This window comes from Chiloscyllium plagiosum, unplaced genomic scaffold (assembly GCF_037043375.1).
Source record: "Chiloscyllium plagiosum isolate Xiang-an unplaced genomic scaffold, Cpla_swu_hap1 HiC_scaffold_4, whole genome shotgun sequence".
In the NCBI taxonomy this organism is placed as follows: domain Eukaryota; kingdom Metazoa; phylum Chordata; class Chondrichthyes; order Orectolobiformes; family Hemiscylliidae; genus Chiloscyllium; species Chiloscyllium plagiosum.
In genome coordinates this window covers 89951329-89968797 of record NW_028270142.1, presented here as the reverse complement: position 1 = coordinate 89968797, position 17469 = coordinate 89951329, and the positions used below count along the sequence as shown (strand labels likewise).

General features: G+C 41.0%; 1 protein-coding gene across 6 annotated transcripts in view; it reads left to right on the top strand.

The window, feature by feature from the left end:
• trappc9 (trafficking protein particle complex subunit 9) overlaps positions 1-17469 on the top strand; it is a 663479-nt gene that overhangs the window by 268542 nt on the left and 377468 nt on the right. For all 6 annotated transcript variants that reach the window (XM_087986471.1, XM_087986468.1, XM_087986469.1 and 3 more), the window contains one exon: positions 4651-4761. In XM_087986471.1, the coding sequence (XP_087842597.1) occupies positions 4651-4761 (111 nt within the window). The remainder of the gene's footprint in view (positions 1-4650; positions 4762-17469) is intronic.

The window sequence follows — 17469 nt, the reverse complement described above, 5'->3', positions numbered from 1 at the left end:
GATTTTTATTTGACTGTTATTCACTCATTCACTGTCCCAGTAGTGGGCAGCACGGTGGCACAGTGGTTAGCACTGCTGCCTCGCAGCGCCAGAGGCTTGGGTTCAATTCCCGACTCGGGCGACTGACTGTGTGGAGTTTGCACATTCTCCCCGTGTCTGCATGGGCACCCTCCGGGTGCTCCGGTTTCCTCCCACAGTCCAAAGATGTGCATGTCAGGTGAATTGGCCATGCTAAATTGCCCGTAGTGTTAGGTAAAGGGGTAATTGTAGGGGAATGGGTGGGTTACGCTTCGGCGGGTCGGTGTGGACTTGTTGGGCCGAAGGGCCTGTTTCCACACTAAGTAACCTAAAAAAAAAAACCTGTAGTCTCCTTGTCCTTTCCTCTTCCTTAATCCTTAAATCTCATTGGATAGGGAGATACAGTGTACATGTAGTTAGCGCAAGTAGATGCCTACAGTGCAAATTAACTGAAGTTGTCAGGAAAAGTTGAAGTAACAGGGAATGTTAGAAAATTCCCCATTCTTGAAAGCATTGGAACTTTTTTTTTAAATCAAAGATACCCCAATATTTGATCTCATTTCAGGTTTTGGCACTGTGTTTAAAATCATCAGTCTTTTATTTCCTCTTTGCAAATGTATCTTAAATTCAAAGGTTACCCATGTACAATTATAATATACATTATCCCATATAAACAGTATAATACAACAGAATTGATAATGTAGAGGCCTATTGAGGTTATAGAGATCAATTAAAGTTCAATTCTTGAATTTGTTGGTTCACTTACTTGTAATGAAAGTGTTGTTTTCCCCACTCCATTACTTTATACTTCCAATGTTAAAATTAGCCAGTATTGCTTAACTATAGATATTTAAAATAATCTTGATGTTGCTTATATAATAATTATATAATAATAGTGGATGGCACAGTGGATAGCACTGCTGCCTCACAGCGCCAGAGACCCGGGTTCAATTCCCGCTTCAGGTGATTGACTGTGTGGAGTTTGCACATTCTCCCCGTGTCTGCGTGGGTTTCCTCCGGGTGCTCTGGTTTCCTCCCGCAGTCCAAAAATGTGCAGGTTAGGTGAATTGGCTGTGCTAAATTGCCTGTAGTGTTAGGTGAAGGGGTAAATGTAGGGGGATGGGTCTGAGTGGGTTGCTCTTCGGAGGGTCGGTGTGGACTTGGGCCGAAGGGCCTGTTTCCACACGAAGTAATCTAATCTAATGATAAAACACACATGTTAATTTGCAGGATATTTGCAATAATTTGCTTTGACAAATGTTATGTTTTGGCATTATAACCTTGCCCATTAGAGTCTGTTTCTGCTCCATTTTATAAGATAGCCTGAATTTGTTGTGAACAAAACAGTTAGGCTGTGTTTCATCTATTTTTTTTCCCCAAGCCGCTAATTCTAATTAGATCTTGCATATGGGCTAGGAAAGTCATTTTTTTATGGACTGTAATATGTATTTTGAAAGATGTCTGTTACTTCTTTGCAATGCTTCTTGTCCCTTTACTTTGGGAAAAGCAGTCAGGGAATTTAAATCATCAGTTCAATAGATGTATACCACACTGGTAATTTCTTATCTACCTGACTGTAGAGTGACTCGGTTACTATTGTCAGTGAATGCAGTATAGGCACAAAGCTCAAGTCTGGGAAATATGACAGACTGATTTTGTAATGCTGCTATATCTAGGTTTCAATCATACAGCGTAATAGGTAACTTGTTCAAAATAGCTTGGTTGACAGCAAAGAAACTGAAAAACAATTTATTGTGAATAGACATGTGCACTGACAAATCATTTATGTTTTCATTAAACCATACAATGAGTTCGCCAAGTGAGATGAATATCCTTTCAGAAAGCATTTTTTTCTTAATAAAATTATTCAAGCTAATATGCTACTCAGCATTTTTTCTTTCTCAACTCTAATTGTCACTGGTGTGGTTTGTACATTAAAGCAAAAAATAAGGTTTGGAGAATGGGAGAGATGCACATAGGTATTCTTCTGTATACTAGTAGTTTGGTACCAAAATATGCCTGTGTAGCTTCAGATTTGTACAGTAGGTAGTCTAACTCAGCTGATAAAAGAATAGTATTACAAATTTAAATTGGCCCGAAAGATCCAACCACAGTCTCTGGGTTATGTGGAGATGATTAGTCTCAGGTCGTTCCACCACAGAAGCAGTACAACTATGCCTCATTGACTTGAATTCAAGAGCAAAACGTTGATGACGATTTGTTGTTTTTGATCATTATTCTGTCTGGTTATTCATACTGGGTAAACAATAGTTTGTTTTTGTCTGTGACTTTGTAATCTGTAAACCCGTTTGCTTGACTTTGTGTTTAAGCATGCAATATGGAAAGGATAGGGCATAAATTAAAACTAGGACAAGGTAAATTATTTATACATAGTGAATATTGCAGCTAATGTGTCCATATTCAAAATATGTGTCAGAATTACATATAATATCAATGTGGTATTCAAAACAGCAACAAATTACAGTGAAATGTGTGTAAACTCTAGACTTGAGCAAATTCCTTCTTTGCTGTGTCAAAATTCTGGGACTCGCCGTCAGTAAGCAATGCTGGAATTTCTTTATCAAACAGACTGCATCAGTTCAAGATGATGGCTTGCCACCATCTTCTCAAGCAATGATAGCCACATCCCATTAATTAATAAATTGAAACAATTCATGAGCAGAATCACGAAAGCCTAAGACCAAATGTTGGATGATTTCTTATTGGTTCATAGACAAGCGAATGGAAGAAATAAGTAATTTTGCTGGAAAAGATGAACACCCCCACCCTCAAATCCCCTACCACCTTTCACAGCAGCCACTGACATTATCGAAAACTTAATGGCCAGAATGATGGACAGCCACTTTGACAGCTGCTGTCAAACAGTAAATAGCTAAGGTAAATGTGAGTTTAAAATACCAGGAGGATAGGATGTCAGGATGCCAATTAGGTAGGTTACCAGCTGGGCAAGGGGTAGGGTGTATTTCATAGTCTAAGATTTTCTGAGTAGCTATGAACTAATTTTCTCCAAACTGAGTTCTCCAATTTAAATGGAGACTTTCAGAGGGTTCCAGAGATAGAGAATTGTCCAGTGGAATCTTCAATGTCCCAAACAATTCCTTTTGAGTCTTCTACAGTGACAATTCTTGAGGGTCTCTGGGTGCAACACCCATCTACGCTGGAATAATCTGGGCCAGAATCTTTGAAGCAGGTTGTATAATTACCACAGTTCAGGTTATGGGGAGGTCTTGGGACAGAAGAAACCAAAAATAGCCAACATACAATGTGTGACATTATGCATTGACTATACATATCGTTATTTACTTCCAGTCAGTAGCATGCTCTTGTGCATGATGTAACTTTTATTCCACTAAAAATAGATTCTTGAGAAAGATTTCATCCTCCTGAATGGTTTCTATTATCGCGTTCTGGCAGAATTACTTTATTTCTTTGCCTCTGTTTGAAAACACTAAGGAAAAGGACAGCCAGTTCTATCTAGTTGGATTTACTGAACAACTTGTGTATCTGAATCATTAGTTGCAAGCATATTTTGAAACAGTTAGCATGTAGCACAGGGCAATTGCTTGAAGACAAAATTTAATTGGACAGATTCAACCCAATACTTGCCAAATATCAGAAGAGGCCATTTTATATACTTTATAAATCCCAAGGATTCACTGACCGCAGTTAGAGCCCAACAATGCTGTCTGGCACACTGACTCCTTGACAGGATTTAGTCCCTGTTTTGGGACCAAGTATGAGTCCTGAGCCTGCAGTTGCTGGAAGCAAGAATGGTGGAGCTATTCTCTTGAAAGTGCAGATGGTGGTGGTTACCTAGTGCTGACTTGGAGCACCCTGATTTTCACTGGGACCCTGGGACAGTGTGAGAATGTAAAGATTCATCAGAATGGAGGGACCTTCAAAAGGATAAAAATATGATTGTTTTGGAGGGGTAAGGTGACAGGTCCCATGTATGGAGGGAAAAATCCTCCAGTAGATCATTAGTTCCAGAGTTGTGGCTAAGTACACCTTCTGACCCTGATATTACGGCAGTGAGCCTTTGTTGCTCATGGCATCCCAACCTGTATCAGTGAAACCACCTACCCTGACCTTAGCTGTTAATTCTGGATCATGAATGTTTGCGATTCATGATACTAATTATCTTCTGATATAATGTGTGCACATATGGACACCTTGCACAAAATTTAAGCTAGTCTGTTGTCTGCGGAGGCAAAAAATATCAAAGACTGAACTAGTTCACAGGCATGCCTGCAGATGTTTGGGTTTTGTGCTGAGCGCATGAAACTACCAAGAGAAGCCCAAAGAATGAGAAGCACAGCTAATGATGTACTGGCAACAAGACCCTTTGGTTGACTATTTGCAGTTAAACATAGGTAACCTGGTGCTTTTTGCTGACTAGGGGTCCACCTTCTGTTAGAAAAGTTTTCTGTGGCGTCAATTAAGTTAAGATCTTATATTGGGGTTGGTTGAAACAATATTCCCAAAATCTGCCACACTGTGTAGTGTGAAATTGTGAAATATAAATCAAGCATGAACATTTTACCTCTTATCTGTTTCAAAACTTCATAATTTTTAATGTGCTATTAAACTTGCTGATTTCTGTTCCAACAGCACCAGACAATGTCACCTTCTCTTGGATGTCTTCAATTCAACAGAACATGAACTAACTGTTAGTGCAAAAAACAATGATGATTTGATCCTACATGCTGGAGAGTGCCAGAGGTAGGTGACTGATAGCCTGATCAATAATTGCAAACTTGATGGAATTGAAAATTTCAAGTCTCTCTTTTTGGGAAAGACTCCTGTATTGATGTCTCAATTAAAGATGGAAAAAGATTGGCAGAAAATTTTAATTGCATTTCAATGGATAATGATATTAAGAGATTTGAAATCATAGTCCATGCCAATTTTACATGTCATTCCATCTTTGCATGGGCAGTAACTTGATTTAAGTTAACCAGTCATTTTTATTTATGTATATCTGCAATAATAGTGCACAAACACAGTAACATTGATGTAACCAATGTGATTGTGTTTGTGACGACATTTCTGAAGAAGCGTTATACCAGAATGTTGACTTCTTCACCACCTCTTGCTGTGTTCTCCAGCCTCTTAATTGTCTATCATAATCATGTTTTGGCATGCGCTAAGTCTTATTAGCAAAGATTAAACAGTTTGGGACTCTACTTGCTTGAGTTTAGAAGAATAAGAATTGATCTCATTTAGACACATGGATTGTAAAAAGCCTTGACACAGTAAATGCGGAGAAGATATTTCCCCTCAGTCTCAGTCTAGAGAACATAGTCTCAGAATAAAGGGTAGCAAGCAATTTAAGACTGAGATGAGGAGAAATCTCTTCTCTGTGGATTCAGAGTCTTTAGAACTCCTCACCTTGGTCCTTGTGTATATTTAAGGCTGTAGTAGATTCTTGCTCAGTAGTGGAATCAAGGGTTATAGGGAAACGATTAGGAAAGGAGACATGAGGAATGTCGGAAATGTGTTGCTGGAAAAGCGCAGCAGGTCAGGCAGCATCTAGGGAACAGGAGAATCGACGTTTCGGGCATTAGCCCTTCTTCAGGAATGGCTTTAAAAGATAGGCTAATGCCCGAAACGTCAATTCTCCTGTTCCCTAGATGCTGCCTGACCTGCTGCGCTTTTCCAGCAACACATTTCCATCTCTGATCTCCAGCATCTGCAGACCTCACTTTCTCCTCCATGCGGAATGTCGGGTCAGCTATGAATGCAGGAGCAAGTTTGAGAGGATGAATAGCTTACTCCTGTTCTTATTTCCTATTTCTTATCACAGAGCCTGAGCACATGCACATGGTCATGTACAGGAAAATGTGAGCTAGCAACTGGAGTAGGCTGTTCAGTGCTTCAAATCTGCTCTGCCATTTAACATAATCATTAGCTAATCTCATCTCTGTCTAAAATATACTTTCCTGTCCAATTTCAATCAATCACAGAGACTTGGTTGAAGGAAAGGCATGACGATTGGCAATTAAATGTTCCAGAATATAGACGTTTCAGACAGGCCGGGGGGGGGGGGGGGGGTGGAGTTGCATTGCTGGTCAAGGACGATATCACGGCTGTGCTAAAGGAGCACACGATGGAGGTCTTGGGTAATGAGGCATTATGGGTGGAGCTGAGAAATAAGGGTGCAGTTACACTGTTGGGGCTGTATTACAGGCCTCCCAACAGTGAGCGTGAAGTAGAAGAACAAATAGGTAAACAGATTGTGGAAAGATGTAGTGGCAATAGGGTAGTGGTGATGGGAGATTTTAATTTTCCCAACATTGACTGGGATACATTTACCGCCAGAGGTCTGGATGGGGTAGAATTTATAAGAAGCATCCAGGAGAGTTTTCTAGAGCAGTGTGTCAATAGTCTGACTAGGGAATGGGCCATATTGGATTTGGTACTGGGGAATGAGCCAGATCAGGTGGTAGAAGTTGCAGTGGGGGATTTCTTTGGGAACAGTGACTACAATTCTGTCAGTTTTAGAATACTCGTAGATAAAGAAGAGAGTGGTCCTAAGGGAAGAGCACTAAACTGGGCCAAGGCCAATTATGTCAAAATTAGGCAGGAGCTTAGAAATGTGGATTGGACTCAGCTATTTGAAGGGAAGTCCACATTTGAGATGTGAGAGGCTTTAAAAGATAGGCATGTCCCGTTGAAGGCAAAGGATAGGCATGTCCCGTTGAAGGCAAAGGATAGGAAGGGCAAGATGCGTGAACCGTGGATGACAGGAGAAATTGTACGATTAGCCAAGTGGAAAGGGGAAGCATATATAAGGTCTAGGCAGCTAAGAACAGAACGGGCCCTGGAAGAATATCGGAAGAGTAGTTGAAACTTTATTGCTGGAACAGCACAGCAGGTCAGGCAGCATCCAGGGAACAGGAGATTCGACGTTTCGGGCACAGGCCCTTCTTCAGGAATCCTGAAGAAGGGCCTGTGCCCGAAACGTCGAATCTCCTGTTCCCTGGATGCTGCCTGACCTGCTGTGCTGTTCCAGCAATAAAGTTTCAACTTTGATCTCCAGCATCTGCAGACCTCACTTTCTCCTATCGGAAGAGTAGGACAAGTCTTAAACGAGGAATCAAGCGGGCTAAAAGGGGTCATGAAATGGCTTTAGCGAGCAGAATTAAGGAGAATCCCAAAGCATTTTATTCTTATATAAGAAGCAAACGGCTAACTAGAGAAAGGATTGGTCCACTAAAGGATAACGAAGGAAGGATGTGTGTCGAACCTGAGAGAATGGGTGAACTTCTGAATGATTACTTTGCATCAGTGTTCACTGAGGAGTGGAACATGATGAATGTTGAAATTAGAGATAGAAGTTTGATTAGTCTGGATCACGTTGACATAAGTAGGGAAGATGTGTTGGGTAGGCAAGAGGTTAAGGTTGTCAAATCCCCAGGACCGGATGGGATCTATCCCGGGTTGCTGAAGGAGGCAAGAGAGGAAATAGCTGGGGCCCTGACAGATATCTTTGTGGCATCCTTAAATAGAGGTGAGGTGCCGGAGGACTAGAGGGTTGCTCATGTTGTCACCCTGAACAAGAAGGGTAGTAGGGATATTCCGTGTAACTACAGACCAGTGAGTCTGACGTCAGTGGTGGGAAAGTTGCTGGAGAAGGTACTGAAGGATAGGATCTATTTATATTTAGAAAAGAATGGATTTATCAGTGATAGGCAACATGGTTTTGTACGGGGGAGATAGTGCCTTACCAACTTAGAGCTCTTTGAGGAAGTGACCAAGTTGATAGATGAAGGAAGGGCTGTTGATGTCATATACATGGACAGGTGTTTGAAAAGGTTCCCCATGGTAGACTAATGGAGAAAGTGAAGTCACATGATGTGCAGGGTATTCTAGCTAGGTGGATAAAGAACTGATTGAGCAACAGGAGACAGAGTAGTAGTTGAAGGGAGTTTCTCGAAATGGAGAAAGGTGACCAGTGGTGTTCCACAGGGGTCGGTGTTAGGGCCACTGTTGTTTGTAATATACATAAATGATCTGGAAGAGGGCACTGTTGGTATGATCAGCAAGTTTGCAGATGACACGAAGATTAGTTGAGTAGCAGAAAGCATAAGGATATAGATAGACTGGAGAGTTGGGTGGAAAAGTGGCAGGTGGTTTTCAATCCAGAAAAATGTGAGGTGATGCATTTAGGCAAGACTAATTCTAGAGCGAATTATACAATGGACGGAAGAGCCTTGGGAAAAGTTGATGGGCAGAGAGATCTGGGAGTGCAGGTCCATTGTACCCGGAAGGTTACTGCACAGGTGGATAGAGTGGTCAAAAAGACATATAGTATGCTTGCCTTCATTGGGTGCGGGTATTGAGTATAAGAGCTGGCAAGTCACATTAAAATTGTACAAGACATTGGTTTGGCCGCATTTAGAATACTGTGTACAGTTCTGGTCTCCACATTACCAAAAGAATGTGGACGCTTTGGAGATGGTGCAAAGAAGGTTTATGAAGATGTTGCCTGGTATGGAAGGTGCTAGCTATGAAAAAAAAGTTGAGTAGGTTAGGTTTATTTTCATTAGAGAAAAGGAGTTTGAGGGGGAACCTGATTGAGGCTTACAAAACCATGAAGGGTATAGACAAGGTGGATAGAGAAAAGCTTTTTCCAAGATTGAAGGATTCAATAACGAGAGGTCACGCTTTCAAGGTGAGAGGTGGAAAGTTTAAGGGGGATACACGTGGTAAGTACTTCACGCAGAGGGTGGTGGACGTTTGGAACGCATTGCCAGGAGAGATGGTAGAGGCAGGCACAGTAGATTCATTTAAGATGCGTCTGGACAAATGCATGAGTAGGTGGGGAGCAGAGGGATACATAGGAATTGACCGACAGGTTTAGACAGTACTTTTGGATCGGCTCAGGTTTGGAAGGCCGATCCTGGGTTGTAAGTTTTCTTTGTTTTTTTTCTTTGTTCTTTTAGTCTGTTACTAATTAAAAACTAACTATCTGCTCTTCAAGATTATTCAATGTCCTTGCATTCACAGCAATCTGAGATAGTAAATTCACAACTCTTTGAGAGAAGTAATTCCTCCTCATCTCTGTTAAATCTGCCATGTCTTAACCTAAGATTGACCTCTGATTCTAGATTATCTCAGAAGGGGAAGCATCTGCTGTACATTAACTATCAATTCCCTTCAGCATCTCGTATTCTTAAATTAGATCGCCTTTCACCGGTCTAAACTCTAGTAAGTATAGTCCTTAACTGGCATTGTGTAAGAATTTGCATTTGGGAAATGACGTTAGATAATACACATTTGTGCAGAACAGTCATGCATAATGGCCATGTTGATATTATCACCAGTCGTTTTGAAATCTTGTTTAACATGAATTTAACTAAAAATACTCTAAGCAACATAGTTATTGATGCTTTCTGTTCAAATAATTGCTACTACAATTTTTCTAGAAATCACACTTGCAACATGTTGGCTGTTATGTGTTGTATTGTGTTAACGGTTACTAAATCATACAAAGAATTTTATGTGGAGTGTGTGTTCTTTAAAGTAACCACAGTCTGATCAGACCATAGGACTCTGCTCTCATTGGAGAGACAGCCTGAGGGTCACCATGTCTCAGGCTAAGGGAGAGGTTGAGAAGGAGAATCCTTCTAAATAACTTCAGCCAGTGCAGGAATTGAACCCACACAGATGGGATCACTCTGCATTGCAAACCAGCTGACCAGCCAACTGAGCAGGCCAGCGGAAATATAGACTAATGCTTCACAGGAAGCCTCTGTTAAAACCATGTTGAAATTCATGCATGTATTTGTGCAGTAATCTGAATTAGCCTCAGACAAAGGACTGATAATAATCAGAAGTATGTACAAGCTTACAGTAGTGAAAGGGGAAACAAAATAGTTGCCAAATATGGTGTTAAGAGGGTTTAAACTAGTACAGTGTCTATAAATAATTATATACTTGGAAATTCCAAAATTTGAAGTAAAAATAGAGGAAAAAGATCGCAAATATATCTAAGAGCTGGAGAAACTCCGCAGATCTGGCAGCATCTGTGGAGAGAGAAATAAAGTTAGCATTTTGAGTCTGATATTACTCTTCTTTGGAACTCACTACAAAGACTATCGTGTTTCAGCTTTATTGCGTTTAAGAGAAAAAACAAAGCTTGGATTATTTTAACATTTACAGTGAATGTTAACTTGAATTAAAATAAATAATGATAGATGTGTATTATGTAAAACATATATGCCCATGCGCGCATTTTATTTCCTTGTTACCTCAGTACTAATGCATTGTCTGTACTTTTGCTGAATGAGAAATTGATGAAAGATCTTTTCAAATGCGCTAAGCGGAGGATGAGATAGTTACAGAACAATGTTAGTCCGAGACTTGAAAGCGTGTTATTTGTTTGCTCCCTGATTAGGTTGGAGTTTGTTCTTTTTCCTTTTATCATCCGTACGTAGAAGGCAGTACAGTGGGTGAATATTCATAAGCATTGTTCTTACTATCTTTCAAGATTGCTTCAGTCAAGTTTTACTCTGTCCTATCAATAGTTGAACTCTTGCTTTACTCCATTTGGACATGTATTGAACATTATATGTCGTAACATGTTTAGTGAAAGGCTAATATTGCTATATAAGCAATGACTTTACTACTTTTCATGCTGGCATCTGAAGAAGATTGTGCAGGGTTTCATTTCTGGGTGTTGAGCACCACTTCTTTGTGACTACAAGTTGCAGAATTGTCGTCATCAAATTAGATCATCATCACTTTGTCATATTGCAAAGTAAAGTCTCCAGAAACTATTTGCCATTCATGAAACTATTTAGTAAGCCATGTAATTCTATCCTAGCAATAAAATTATTTTTTATTTGCGCATGAGTAAGAATAAACAGAGAAATTGCATATTATATTGAAATGGAGTCTGGCACCTCATACCTGCCAATTTGGAGAAACATAATATTGGGACTCTCAACAGTCTCAAGGTGATATTGTGATATGGGTGATACTTATTTGAGATTTTGGCAGGGAGAGGCTCTGTATTAACACTTAAATTGGAGATGAAAGCCTTTGATATTTGAACATGCAAGAAACATTGGGTACTCAATTATACTAGCATCATGAGCCAAGTCCACAACAAAAAGGTTAACTTCAAAAAGATGAATAACAAATTAGAATCAATTTGTTTGTGAACATTTAGATGGATGCTAAATAAACAGTTATAGAAGAATAATGCTTGAAATATAGGACAGACGGGTAGCTCGGATCAGCAAACTACATGGTAGCTTGCGGTGTAAACAAAGTAAACAATGGGAGATCATCAGAAAAGAATGGTGTTAATCATGCAGGATTTCAGTCTACTTAGAGATGGGCAGAAATAGCCTTGATGAGTTCATAGAATGTTTTCAAGTTGGTACCTTGTGGACCTGGTGTTGTGATAGGATAAATTAATGATCTTCTAGCACCCTTGATTTGCAGCAATCATAATATGATTGAATCTCACACTCCAAATGAGTCCAGAACTAATATTTTGAACTTTTTATTAAGGGTCATTATGTTGGCATGAAAGCAGAAAAACTAGAAGTAACTGGTAATTTCTGTTATGGGACAGGTCAATAGAAATGCATTTCTAGGACTATTTCAGATTACATAGAATAAACAGTTTCCAATGAGAAAATAAAGTTTTGGGGAACTGGTACAGGTAAATTTCTGTCAGATGTGGAAGGATCCTTTGGTGCTTTGGACAGAGGTGAAGGGGTAGGTGTGGGTGCAGGTTTTGCCCTTCTTGTGGTGATAGGGGAAGGTGCTGGGAGTGGAGTGTGGGTTAGTGGGAGGGGGGTGGGAGCGCGTAGATCTGATGAGGGAGTCTCCTCTCCATTGGGGAGACAGGATGCCAACTTGTGGATTGTTTCAAAGGAGACCTGTGGGATACCTGCACCAACCAACCCCACCTCTCTGTGGCTGAACACTTCAACTCCCCCACCCACTCCTCCAAAGAAATGCAGGTCTTGGGCCACTTTCATCGCCAAACTCTTACCACCCGACGCCTGGAGGAAGAACGCCTCATATTCCACCTTGGGACCCTGCAGCCACACAGGATCAATGTGGATTTCACCAGTTTCCTCATTTCCACTCACCCCACATTATCCCAATCCCAAGCCTCCAACTCAGCACCACCCTCTTGACCTGTCCATCACCTTTCCCATCTATCCGCTCCACCCTCCTCTCTGACCTATCACCTTCTCCCCCCCCCACCTTCATGTACCTATCACATTCTCAGCTGCCTCATCCTCCCCATCCCCCTCCCATTTATCTCTCAGCACCTCAGCACACAAGCCTCATTACTGGTGAAGGGTTTATGCCCAAAATGTTGATTCTCCTGCTCCTCGGATGCTGCCTGACCTGCTGTGCTTTTCCAGCACCATGCTCTTGACTCTGACCTTTAGTATCTGCAATCCTCACTTTCTCCTTGTTGTTTAGATATTCCAGGGGTGAGTGTAGGCATAGGGAAATGACATCCGCTGTGGACCTGTTAGGCCAGTAGGCAAATTGCAGGGGGTCAAGGCAGGCTGGGAGGCGAGCGTTGATGTGGGCCATGACCAACCTCTCGAAGCACTTCATGATTGTCGAGATCAGAGCCACTAGGTAATAATCATTAAGGCGCGTTGCATGTGCTTTCTTAGGTATGAGGATGATGGTGGTCGTCTTGAAGTAGGTGCGAACTACGACTTATAGGAGGGAGAAGTTGAAGACTTTGGTGAATACTCCACCAGTTGGTCCACACAGGATCTAAATGCTCGGTTGTGGACTCTCTTATCCTGTCGTTTTCGTTCGGACTGATCTGATGGCTGTTGCGGTGACGGAGGGAACAGATGCATCCAAGCTGTCAGGGCAGGTGATACTGTGCTGCTGGCATTCTGCTTGAACTCAGCATAGAAAACATTGAGCACATCAGGGAGGGAAGTGTCTTTGTCTGCTATCCTGTTCTGCTGCATTTTGTATCCCATAATGTTGTTATACCTTGTCATAAGCAGTGGATGTCCAGACAGTTGGTTTAGGCCTCTAACTTGGTCTGGTACTGCCTCGGCATTTCTGGCTTTGTGGAGATCTGGATTCCTTAAGTCTAGGTCATTCGACCTAAATATTGCACATTTGGTTTTTAGTGGGTAATGGATTTTTTGGTTCGTCCAAGGTTTCCAGTCGGGGAGCACTTGGATTGATGACTTTGGCATGCTGTCCTCCCCAAATTTTGTAATGAAGTCATTGTTGGTGGTGGTGTACTTGTCTAGGTTTTCTGCTGGACTGATACAGTCCAGTCCACCAATTCCAAGCAGTCTGGGATTCGCTCTTGTGCTGCCTTGGACCAGCATTGCATTTCTTTCTGTGAAGGATCCTCCTGTCCCAGCTTCTGCTTGTAAGCTGGGAGGAGGAACACAGCGCTATGATCTGATTTTCTGAAATGTGGATAGGGGATGGAGCAGTGTACTTCTTTGGCTGTGTAGCATTAGTCCAAGATGCTCAATCCTCTGGTGGGGCAGAAACCGTGTTGGTGGTACTTTGTCAGCACCCTCTCAAAATTGGCTTGGTTGAAGTCGCTGGCCACGATGAATAAGGCCTTGGGGATTTTGGCTCTAGGATGGTTTTTGCAGGGCAAATTATATCCAGGACATTCTTCACTTTGGCCTGGTGTGTACATAGACTACTATCAGGATAGCAGAGATGAATTCACATGGCAGATCGTAAGGGCAATATTTTACTGTAAGATATTCTATGTGGCTTGGCAGAGTTGCCATGTCTGAGTACCAGCTAATGTTGATTAGGAAGCATATTCCTCTACTGTTTGCCTTATGTGAGGGTGCCATGCAGTCTGTGCAATGTATGGAGAAACCCTCAGCTTGCAAGGTATGGTAGGATTCAACCAAATCTCTCTGAAACCGAGCATACAGCATTCTCTCAGTTCCCTCTGGAAAATAAGTCTAGATCGGAGTTCATCCATGTTGTTTTTGATAGCCTGGACATTTGGGTAGGAGGAATTTGAAATTGTATTATTTCTGCCTCATCTTGCATAGCAGCACGTTCTCCCTGTTTTCTTGTAGGTTTCTTGCATTTGGACAGTCTGGGGAGTTTGTGATGAGAGTCCACTGCTTCAGGCTGTGAGTGAGTCTGGTTCAGATGGGCTGGGCCTCCCCGAGGGAGGGACGCTGCAAAATTGTAGTTAAGACCTGGGCTGGTCTAGTGTTTTTGGGACAAGTCGTGGCGATAGGATTTTCGCCCCCGAACAGTCCCGGGTGTTGGTGATGCATATCTTCTGTGGGATCGGAGACTGGGCCTGTCCTGGCCCTCCCCAGGGTTGCGTTGCTGCAGGTCTCCGGTTAGGCCGTGGAATTGAGTTTCTGCTGAGGCTGATTTTTAGTTCTGGGCCAGCGGCTGGATCTTGGGTTCCACGCGTCCTCATGGGTCCTGCAGGAAGCCAATAAGCCTGCCCTTGGCCAGTATTGATAGTATTCTAATCTGGGCATCCTTAGGATCCTCTGACCTGTAAGTAGATTTAAAAGAACATGATTAGTAATTTTTACAGACTTTGAATTTAGGATTGAAAGTGTGGATTGGTTATAAGAAATACTAGAGTAAGATCTGCTGTACAGAACTTGCAAGGAGTTGCCCAATGTCGGTGACATGTTAAATCTTGGAGCTCTCATTGTCAGTTTTATATTCTTCGCTGATTTACGCTGATAGTTTATTTTCACTAAATCATTACCTTTTTAGTCCTCCTTGGTTGGATTCTGAATTTATCCCAGTCTTTGAGGGTCTCACTAACTTTGGCCTCAATTTTACTTTTTTGTTAACTTTAACTTTATTCTCTCCTGAGCTTCCTTGGTTAGCCATGATTAGTTTATTCCTCTCTTGGAATCTTTCCTTGTTACTGGAATATATTTTTGCGGAAAGTCATGAGTTGTCTCCTTGTGTCTGCCACTGATTGCTGAGCGTTTTTCCTCCTAATCTATCTATCCAGCCCACTTCAGCCAACTCTATCCTCATTTAATTGTAGTTCCCATTATTTAAGTTAAATATAAAAGTTGCTTCCATTCCATATTCCTCACACTCAAACTGAATGTTCAGTTATATTATGTTATGATCACTACTTCCTCGGGGATCTTTTGCTCTGAGCTCATTAATTAAACCTGCTTCATTACCCAAATCCAAGTTCGCTGTTCTCCAGTTGGCTCTCTGGCATTTTTCTATATAAAAAAGATGGAAGGAGACTGCAAGGAAAGGTTAAGTGAGTAGGCACAAATCTGGCAAATAGAATATAATGTGGGAAAATGTGAAGTTATCTATTTGGTAGGAGGAATTAAAAAGGAAGCCTATTCTCTAAATTGTGAGAGGATGCAGAGGGATCTTAGTGTCCCAGTGCATGATTCTCAAAATGTTAGTGTATAGATATAGCAAGTAATTAGGAAAGATGATATGTTATTATTTAATGATAAGGAAATTGAATATATAAATATGGAGTCCATGCTTCTGTTCTGCAGAGCACTGGTGATACCACGTGGAGTGTGTACACATATTGACCACCTTATTTAAGAAAGGATGTCAATTGGTTGGAAACAGTTTAAAGATCTGTTTACAAGATCAATATGCAGCATGCATGAGTTGTCTTGTGGGTAAAGATAGATGAAGCTAGGATCTTTCTGCTGCAGCTTAGAATAGTAAAACGTGACTTGATGGAAATACAGTTAGTTCTGCTATAATGTGCATATCTTCAACGTGAATGAGCTTTAACATGATTGAAGAAATTAGACCATCATTTGTGGAACGCAAACTTTCCTTACCTGTATTGGTTATTATGCGATTTCGGCCCAAAGAGCTTAAATGGCGTGGCTCTTGCACGATTTTCTTATAGCGCAAGATCACGCGAAAACTGGACTGTAGTACTATATCAGAAATGACTTTATATAACATCATGAAGGTTCTCAACAGAGTATATGTGAAAACTGTGTTACTTCTTGTGGGAGACTGTGAAAGCAGGATGTAAGTAGACTGCAAAGAAAGATTGAGTAGGCACAAATCTGGAAAATAGAATATAACGTAGGGAAATGTCAAATTGTGAAATAGCCTGAAAAGGAAACCAGTTGTTGCCCATTTATGATGTAGAAATTATTTTACTGAGTGTCACGAATCTTTGAAACTCTCTTCTTTACAAATGTGCAGACAGTTTCTTTGAATCTTTTAAAGGTGGATAGATCCTTGATAAGCTATTGAGAGTAGGGGATATAAGGCTATTGAGAGTAGATGGGAATGTGGAGTAATCAAATCAGTGTGATCTTATTGAATGGTGGAGTAGGCTCAAGGTGCTGCATGACATGCACCTGTTCTGAATTCATATATCCATAAACTCAGAATTTGTGACAGTAAATGGATTTTAAAAATTGCACATGAAATACAGAATTGACTGCAAGGATTCTAGGTTTCTAGTCCAGTGTTATGAAGGTTCATAACATTATTATTTTGGAACTTAGATTTGAAAGCGGAGGAAAAATGGATTTAAGTTTTCAATTCTGTCAAGATCTAACCCATTTTGTTTTCAAAGGTCAGAAAGTAAATTTGAACATGAAGTTCAAAGCAGCATTTACAAGAAGTCATGTGATTTCACCAAAATGACCAGCAAGCCACAGAGTGAGCAACTTTGTAAAGATGTGTGTGTGTGTGTGTGTGTGTGTGTGTGTGTGTGTGTGTGTGTGTGTGTGTGTGTGTGTGTGAGTGTGTGAGAGAGAGAGAATGTACAAGAAACAAGTTCATGTGGGGGAAGGCCCATTAGCAGAAGGGCTATTATTAACAGTCTCCAAGCAGTCAGGTCTTGGGAGAAGTCCTGAGCTGCTTAAATATCAGTGAGCGGAAAGCTCCAGAATTAGAAGGCTTTGGGGATAGCAGAGAGAAAGATCTTCTGTAAGGCTGTTGAAGACATGAGTTTAGGGAATCCAAGTTAAGTTAATAGTGTGCTGATTTTTGTTTTCACAGTCTCAGGGAGAGCAATAAAGTGAAGAAACCTGCCAAAATGAAGCTAAATACAGCCATGCCAGATGAGCAAGAAACTTTAATGGGATGATAGAGATGACTTTTGACTGAAGTTGGTGTCTGTAAGAGTCTTGCAGAGATGAATTTCTGATGTTTGTAATGACTTTGTTTAAATAGTTCTTGAGTAGTCTAATACAGTTTTTAATATCGTAAGTGTAATATGATAAATGTATATTGTCAATGTATATTGGCAATCTTTTGGAATATGTTTAGTGACTGATCTCCATCATAAACAACAATACAAATAAAGCTGATTAGCTAGTAAGCCAGGTTTTACTCTTGAATCTGAGTCACCCCGTATTACCATCAGCTGGAAGAATCCCAAGAGTCTTTACATCAATACCTTGCGACATTATTGACCAACAACATAAAACA